This window comes from Carettochelys insculpta, chromosome 2 (assembly GCF_033958435.1).
Source record: "Carettochelys insculpta isolate YL-2023 chromosome 2, ASM3395843v1, whole genome shotgun sequence".
Taxonomy (NCBI): domain Eukaryota; kingdom Metazoa; phylum Chordata; order Testudines; family Carettochelyidae; genus Carettochelys; species Carettochelys insculpta.
In genome coordinates this window covers 92,243,355-92,251,750 of record NC_134138.1, presented here as the reverse complement: position 1 = coordinate 92,251,750, position 8,396 = coordinate 92,243,355, and the positions used below count along the sequence as shown (strand labels likewise).

Genomic DNA, 8,396 nt, shown 5'->3' with positions numbered 1-8,396 from the left:
GAAATTTCAGATGTAAACATCTGAAAGTGTGAACCTGATTAATTTTCACATCTTACAGTCCTGAAATTGACCAGAATGAAATGTGAATTTGATAGGGTCCTATATGTGAGGCAAGCATTTCTAATACACTGGAACTTCCCTTCTCCAGGCGTCCCTACTCCAGGAACACTCATGGTACAGAGGAGGAAGTGCGTCCATGCACTACCACTTCCGCCAGCCAGGAGAATGGCAGTGTGCAGAGTGGCTTCCCCTCAGGCTGTTCCCTGTCTCTCACATAATGAAAGGCAGCACAGAGTCATGTGTGCCCATAGGAGTAGGGCACCAGGTAAGCATGCCACCCTCACATGCCCCAATCCTTCAGTGCCTCCCGTGGCCCAGCAAAATCTTTAGTATGGCATACTCTGATTCCCAGGGTTGCTGGATTAAAGGGATTCGAGTGTAAAACAAAAGATTTTCTTTAAGTAAGTTAACAAGAAACAGGAAAATGAAGGAAACAAATGGTTAACAATGTAAAAAACAACACACGAACTAGGACCTACACTTATTAATAGATAGCTTTCTTATTTAATAAAGTAGCCCCCACTTCCCCAAGGTCAGTCTGTTGGGGAGTTATATGGTTTCCCAGGAAGCAATTTTTTTATGAAATGCCTCCACTCAACAAGACGTCTCCTCGGTGAAGGATGAAGTGTTTTTCTCTACTCTGTGACATACTGAATCAGTCTTTTGTCTTCATTCTCAGAAATGGCAATCCACAGTCTATTATAAAGTTCCCTTTTGGCGTCCACATGGTTTCAAATGTTTGCAGTTATCTTTGATGGTTTTGACCATTAAGAGATGAGATAAGGGTAGACAATTCAGACTGGCATTATGTTTACTCACCCTGGTTAGCGGGTGACAATTCCCTCCTGACTGAACGAGCTATCAGTGAGACAGATGATTCCCTAATGACTTGTTTTCCATCCAAGACCATCAGGCATAATTTTCAATGTAATTATATTATTCTTTAGTTATTACCTGTATACACTTCTCACAGTGATTGTGAATATTGGTGTAAACTACAGGCTTTCAGAAGAGACCTCATATGCTCTCCTTTATTGAAAAATACCATGAAAGAGGTGCATTGGTATGTTTGTCAGTCTAAGACAGGATTTGCTTATAAAGCATAGTGAACCCTTGCCAGATGACTTTAACAGGGGTCTGTGTCGCACAGCAGGTCTATAAGCAATACCAAACATGCTCAGACAAAGTCCTCTGCCCCCCATCTACTGCCTGTTCTTTTGGTATTTGCTGCTGCTACTGGTTAAAAATCCCATTTCAATTATTCGTAACCTTACAGGTTTATTGCAACATTCGTCAATACAACATTTTCCAGAGCTCAGATTTTTTACACTGGTGGTGTCCCTTTAAGCAGTGGGACCAGATGTTCCACCTATAAATCTATTTTAGGTCATTTTTCAGCCAGGTGGCACTATATCTTAATCCCACTGTTTCTAGCAAAACATAAGTAATGTGAACACCTGCCACTAGTTACAGAGAGGCTAAAATTAAATTTGTTCTCTGGGTTATGTCTCACCACAATTGCATAAATAGATAACAAAGGGAGTAAAAACAATCCATTACTTTATTTGCAAATATTTTGATTAAATCTCTTTGTTTCTATAGAATGCTGCACATACTAAAAACTAAAAGAAAGCTATGTACACTTGTATGTCCCTATAAAACCTAACAGCAATTCAACTAACTAGGAAATCTATGACAGGTGATGCCTACATTGAAGGACAGATGCCTTTTAAGATCTGCAAAACCAAAACCAAATTTATCTTCATCATCTTTTTTGGGAATTATAGTGTATCAGCCTTCTTTTTATAGTTGTCTAGGATCTCTCTCAAGTTGTCCAATAAGTCTTCTGGCATGAAGTCTTCAAAGTCTCTGTCAACCTTTGCATTCTGCTCACTCAGATATTCCTAAAGAGAGTTACAGCAAACTAGTCAAACTATTGTTATTGTTGAACAAGGTCTTAAAAAGAGTCAGGGTTTGCAGCTTTATGTATTTTGAGTAACATCAACTTCTAGATGTGAAGTATTTTAACTCATTTTATTCTTGAGAGATACACAGCAGCAGGAGGGATTCCAGAAGATTAAAACTTGACAAGGAAGGGCTAGTAAGTGTCAGATGACATGCCTGACTGCTACTGAATACAGGATTAAGCCCATCAACTTTATTCTCAGAAGGTCCAAACTCTTTTTAGCAGGACTATGGACACTATGATTGGTATTTTATTCAAGGAAAAAAAAATTGCTTTAATCCAGACGCACTCAGTTATCCTTCTGGAAGTCTCATGTCCAGAAGGCTTTCACTGTAGATAGCAACAAGTTTGACTTACCTCTACAGATACCACATGAGTAGTAATCACTTCCAACAGACGGTTCAAATTATCACCCACTTTCCTGCTTTCTTCTGTTGTCATCTGCATAACAACCTGGTATCTAAGGAATAACAAAACCCCCACAACCTTTCCTTAATTATACACGTTGACGCAATAAAAAACAGAATTGTTTCACTATGGCTGATGGATAATCAGATTAATCTTTTCATATGTTGATTTAATTTGACTCAGATAAAACTTGTTTTCTGAAACTTAACTTCAAAAAAACAAGGATGAATTTTATGCTGGTCAATAAAAAGTGAAGGACAGCAAGGAAAACAAGAGCTACTAAGAAAATCCTATCTTTCAGTATCATAATATAGCCTTCCTGGATTTTTCTGGATGATGTACTGTATTCAGGTATGTTTTTAATGAACTCTGAGTTACTTATACTCTCGCTATAACTGTTCTGTAACTATACTATACTATAACTTCACTGTTACAAAGGTATGCTGTAAGACAACTGAGCACAAGTAATAAGCAGTTTAGTTAAATATTCTGAAAAAACATTTGCCCTGTGTGTGCACGTGCCCCTTCCTTTCGAAAGGGGCATGTTAATGAGTGGGATCGAAAGGTGCTATCTGGTGATCGGAAGAAGAGCTTTCGAAAACCGTGGGGGATCCTTTTGGAAGGTCCTGTCTCCACGTGCAGTGTGCAACTCGAAAATCCGCACTTTCAAATCACCATGGCTGCCATTACGCTAATGAGGCGCTGCACATTCATTGTGGCGCCTCATTAGCATGTTTTGAACCCGCTCATTAACATGCCCTTTTTGAAAGGAAGGGGCATGTGTAGACCCAGCCTTACTGTGGAGAAAAATATTTTATAGCCATAAGCTTGCAGGAGTGTAATATTGAGCCTTGTGAAAAATAACTGAAATGAATACCTAGTCACTCAAGGAAATATAATGGTAGACACATTAAGACTTAATATAGAATGACCTGTGCAAAAGAAATCTCAACACTATCCCTAGCAGTTGTTGGACTTACTGCCTCTGAACATCATCCAATTCATTCATAGCTTCACTGAGGCCTTCATTAATTCCACTCTCAAGTAATTGTTTATGTTTCTCCAGCAATTCCAACTCAGTAACACATTTTCTCTCTTCCTCTTCTGCTTCCTGCAATGGTAACAACATAAGTTGGTATTTGTATTTTTGAGAGAGAAATTGTTCTCTCAATTTGCTGATATTCATGCAAGAATTAGTAAATAAACACACTTGTAAGGCCATGCTGCACCTTATTTGGAAGCCAGCTGAGAAAGTTCAAGGTGGTCCCATTTTTCATACTCTGAAGTAAAATCTGTCCTTCACCCTTCAAGGTTTGGATTGCTCCAGCCTTCCCTTCCAAGTCTATTGTTCCCAACCCCACAAAGTTATTTGAAGGAATAAGACTATTCATCTTTCTCATGGTGGGAGTACTCCGGCCAGTTTTTGTGATTTTACTATATCAATTTTTTAAAGTCTTTATTTTCCCTGTTCCTCTGTGAAAATAGGAGAATAACTGACTATATGTGTGGAAATAGTGAAGTTATAATAGACAGTGCTAGCAAATGCATTAAGCTAAAAAAAAGCCTTACTCTCCTAAACTTTCAGTTCTAGTAAATTAAATGTTATTCATAACAGCAGATAAATCATGTCTGCTCAAAAACTGTTTTGTTCTAATGTGTGTATAGTGTTTTGAACATAGGACTATTATACCCTATATCACAGCTGTTAGATATTTTGTTGACTTATTCTAATAGGATATATATCAATAGCAGAGTTTAGATGTGTTATGTAGCAAGAGAATGTGATGTTAAACTGCCTTCAACCTCCCTCATTAGATCAGCAGCAGTCAAGTAAAGCAAACCCTGTTTGCGACTGACAGCTATACTATTAATGACAGACCTACACTTCTAATATTAACACTAGCTTATTCTTAAGTAACACTTTTTCCTTTACATCACTGTTGCTGAAAAATATAGTTTTTAGGGCAAGAACAAACATAAGAGAAGGACTTTCTGTGCAGATGGCAAAACAGTAAGGGAGTATTAAGGGACAGAAGGGTTCTCTTTTCTTAGAAAAAATGTTGTTCTTGAGGTTAGATCAAGACTTCCTCCAGTGCTGAAATCTCAGTTATGCATATGAGCTTGTTTTTGGCAGTGACAGCTCCAGTAAGACTCAAGTAGTTAATAAGAACACAGTTCTGGGTTCTCACTATCCAAATCCTTCATGAAATTTTTCTCACTTTGCAAACAATGCCTACCTTAAGCTTTTGTTGGTGAAGCTCATCCAGCTTTTGGGCCTCTTCTTTAAGCATTTTAACACTGTTTTTCTTTTCTATTACCATTGTGTTCACCTGAAAGTACACAGTCGATTAAAAAAGTCCAACAATAGACTCTTACTAAAATTCTAACCTCCAATTTTCTCTGCCTTCACAGAAAATACATACATACAAGCCACATCCCCATGACTTATTTCAATTCCCAAAGATGACTTAGATCAACTCCTATTATCTACCAGAATAAAGACTGTTTTTTAAAAATGTAAAATAAAAGTGACACAAGCTATGTACACAGAGATAATTATACCCTTTGCTATCAGTATAACCTAGGTTTAAGTGAGGATGGAGGTTGCTGGATAAGTGAAAATAACCTATTAACTTTCAATATGCCACAATGCTAAATATGAGTTTACTTGTTTCAGTTTAAAGGGGCTCTTGTTGGAAATGGTTGACTTCTTGTTAATATGTTTTCATATCAGACTCACAAGACAGATTACACATATACATTATAGAAATGAAACAGAAATCAGCTGGAATTTTTCCAAGTTGGTGAGGTTCCCTTTGTAGTCAAATAACTGACTGCTTTTTCCAGACTTCATTTCATTTTCTCACTAAAGAAAGATTTGTGGGTTGTTCTGATGATAGCATCAAATCAGAATCATTGTCAATTGCAGGAGGCAGACAACTTAAATGTTATAGTGTAACTTTCAGTGTTCCCTCTAATTTTTATGTCCATGTGCAGAATGAATTTTGTTATGTGCACCAATATGGAGGTGATGTGTGAGTATATAGAATCATAGAATACTAGGACTGGAAGAGATCTCAAGCGGCCATCGAGTCCAGCCCCCTGCCCTAATGGCAGGACTAAGTACCATCTAAACCATCCCTGATAGACATCTATCTAACTTGTTCTTAAATATCTCCAGCGATGGAGATTCCACAAACTCCTTTGGCAATTTATTCCACTGTTTGACCACCCTGACAGTTAGGAACTTTTTCCTAATGTCCAACCTAAACCTCCCTTGCTGCAATTTAAGTCCACTGCCTCTTGTTCTATCCTCAGAGGCCAAAAAGAACAAGTTTTCTCCCTCCTCCTTATGACACCATTTTAGATACCTGAAAACTGCTATCATGTCCCCCCTCAATCTTCTCTTTTCCAAACTAAACAAGCCCAATTCTTCCAGCCTTTCTTCATAGGCTACATTCTCTAGCCCTATAATCATTCTTGTCAGTCTTTTCTGGACCCTCTCTAATTTCTCCACATCTTTCTTGAACTGCGGTGCCCAGAACTGGACACAATACTCCAGCTGAGGCCTAACCAGCACAGAGTGAAGCGGAAGAATGACTTCTCGTGTCTTGTTCACAACACACCTGTTAATGCATCCCAGAATCATGTTTGCTTTTTTTGCAACAGCATCACACTGTTGACTCATATTTAGCTTGTGGTCCACTATAACCCCTAGATCCCTTTCTGCTGTAGTCATTCCTAGACAGTCTCTCCCCATTCTGTATGTGTGAAACTGATTGGTCCTTCCCAAGTGGAGCACTTTGCATTTGTCCTTATTAAACTTCATCCTGTTTACCTCAGACCATTTCTCCAATTTATCCAGATCATTTTGAATTATGACCCTTTCCTCCAAAGCAGTTGCAACCCCTCCCAGCTTGGTATCATCTGCACACATAATAAGCGTACTTTCTATGCCAATATCTAAATCGTTAATGAAGATATTGAACAGAACCTGTCCTAAAACAGACCCCTGCGGAACCCCACTTGTTATACTTTTCCAGGATTGAGAACCATTAAGAACTACTCTCTGAGTATGGTTATCCAGCCAGTTATGCACCCCCCGCTTATAGTACCTCATCTAAGTTGTATTTGCCTTGTTTTTTATAAGAATATCATGTGAGACCATATCAAATGCTTTACTAAAGTCTAGGTATACCACATCTACCGCTTCTCCCCTATCCACAAGGCTCGTTATCCTATCAAAGAAAGCTATCAGATTGGTTTGACGTGCTTTGTTCTTTACAAATACAGGTTGGCTGTTCCCTATCACCTTACCACCTTCCAAGTGCTTGCAGATGATTTCTTTAATTGCCTGATCCATTATCTTTCCTGACACAGAAGTTAAGCTGACTGACCTTTAGTTTCCTTGGTTATTCTTATTCCCCTTTTTATAGATGGACACTATATTTGCCCTTTTCCAGTCTTCTGGAATCTCTCCTGTCTCTCATGTTTTTCCAAAGATGATAGCTAAAGTCTCAGATACCTGCTCTATCAGCTCCTTGAGTATCTAGGATGCATTTCATCAGGCCCTGGTGACTTGCAGACATCTAAGTTTTCTAAGTGATATTTAACATGTTCTTTTTTATTTCAACTTCTAACCCTGCCCGTTTCCCTCTAGCATTCACTATGTTGGGCATTCCTTCATCAGACTTCTCAGTGAAGACTGAAACAAAGACGTTATTAAGCATCTTTGCCATTTCCAAGTTCCCTGTTACTGTTCTCCATCCTCACTGAGCAATGGCCCTACCCTGTCCCTGGTCCTCCTCTTGTTTCTAATATATTTATAAAAAGCCTTCTTGTTTCCCTTTGAGCCTGAAGCTAGTTCGAGCTCATTGTGTGCCTTAGCCTTTCTAATCTTGCTCCTGCATTCTTGTGCTTATATTCATCCTTTGTAATTTGTCCTTATTTCCTTTTTTATGTGATTCCTTTCTTATTTTGAGATCATGCAAGATCTCCTAGTTAAGTCAAGGCAGTCTTTTGCTATATTTTCTATAAAATTAATTTCTATATAAAATTAATTCTGCCCACGAACAATCTGTGGCAAGGGTGGAGCTGAGAGGTTCAGAGTGTAGGAAGTGGTGCAGAGTGTTGGGGAGAGAAGGGCTCTAGATGGGGGTGCAGGCTTTGGAGTGGGGCTGGGATGAGGGGGTTCAGGTTGGGTGAAAAGAGAGAAGGCTGTGGCTGGGGACGAAGGGGATTGGGTACAAGGTCCCTTAAGTCCTCTCCACCTCAGCAGCTCTGGGGCAGGTGCCCCGCTGATGTCCGTGGCAGTTCTGGTGAGGCTGGGGGAATGGCACCTCTCTCCAGCTATCGTAGGTCTGAGCTGCTGGGGACAGCAGGGTTAGAGCTTTGAGGACATCCCACTCCCCTGGCCACAGCTGCTCCCTGCTGGGCCTGGGGGCATCTCCCTTCTGGCCCCAGCATCTCTATGCATGGCAGGGCTTATTAGGCAGCTGCATGTCTACATTAGGAAATTTCCTATTTGCTGAAACAACTGGCTAATTGATGTTTAGCCCAATAGAGCTGCATCCTCATTTCCACCAGTGGAAGCTGACGGGACAGTTATCATGGTCTTATTTTTACTGGAGGATTACACGTGCACATAAACATTCTAAATAGGAGTGTTTACATATATTTTCAGATTTATGGAATACTAACTTTGTCCAATTCACTTTTATAAGCTTAGTTTGAAAATTATAGTATTTTGGACTCTAAGAAAACATATAACTTTGATACTTATACAAGTCCCCCTCAGTGTAGAAAATGAGTAACTTTCACATGTTTAAAAAAAGAAACAATATAATAAATGTTAATTCTCTTCATAGTTTTCACAGCCACTAAAGCCATCTTCACTGACTGGAAGGGGTTTGAGATCTTCTCCAGCAAAGCAGAGAAGAGAATAAATATGTGGAGTATCCAG

The 8,396-nt window shown here is 39.2% G+C and overlaps 1 protein-coding gene across 1 annotated transcript in view; it reads right to left on the bottom strand.

Moving 5' to 3' along the window:
- Nucleotides 1–1,625: 1,625 nt before the first annotated feature.
- NDC80 (NDC80 kinetochore complex component) overlaps nucleotides 1,626–8,396 on the bottom strand; it is a 40,327-nt gene continuing 33,556 nt past the window's right edge. Inside the window, exons 14-17 of the mRNA XM_074985838.1 lie at nucleotides 4,672–4,764; nucleotides 3,415–3,545; nucleotides 2,384–2,486; nucleotides 1,626–1,964 (exon numbers count right to left, since the gene is read on the bottom strand). Of these exons, the coding sequence (XP_074841939.1) occupies nucleotides 1,842–1,964; nucleotides 2,384–2,486; nucleotides 3,415–3,545; nucleotides 4,672–4,764 (450 nt within the window). The 3' untranslated portion in view covers nucleotides 1,626–1,841. The remainder of the gene's footprint in view (nucleotides 1,965–2,383; nucleotides 2,487–3,414; nucleotides 3,546–4,671; nucleotides 4,765–8,396) is intronic.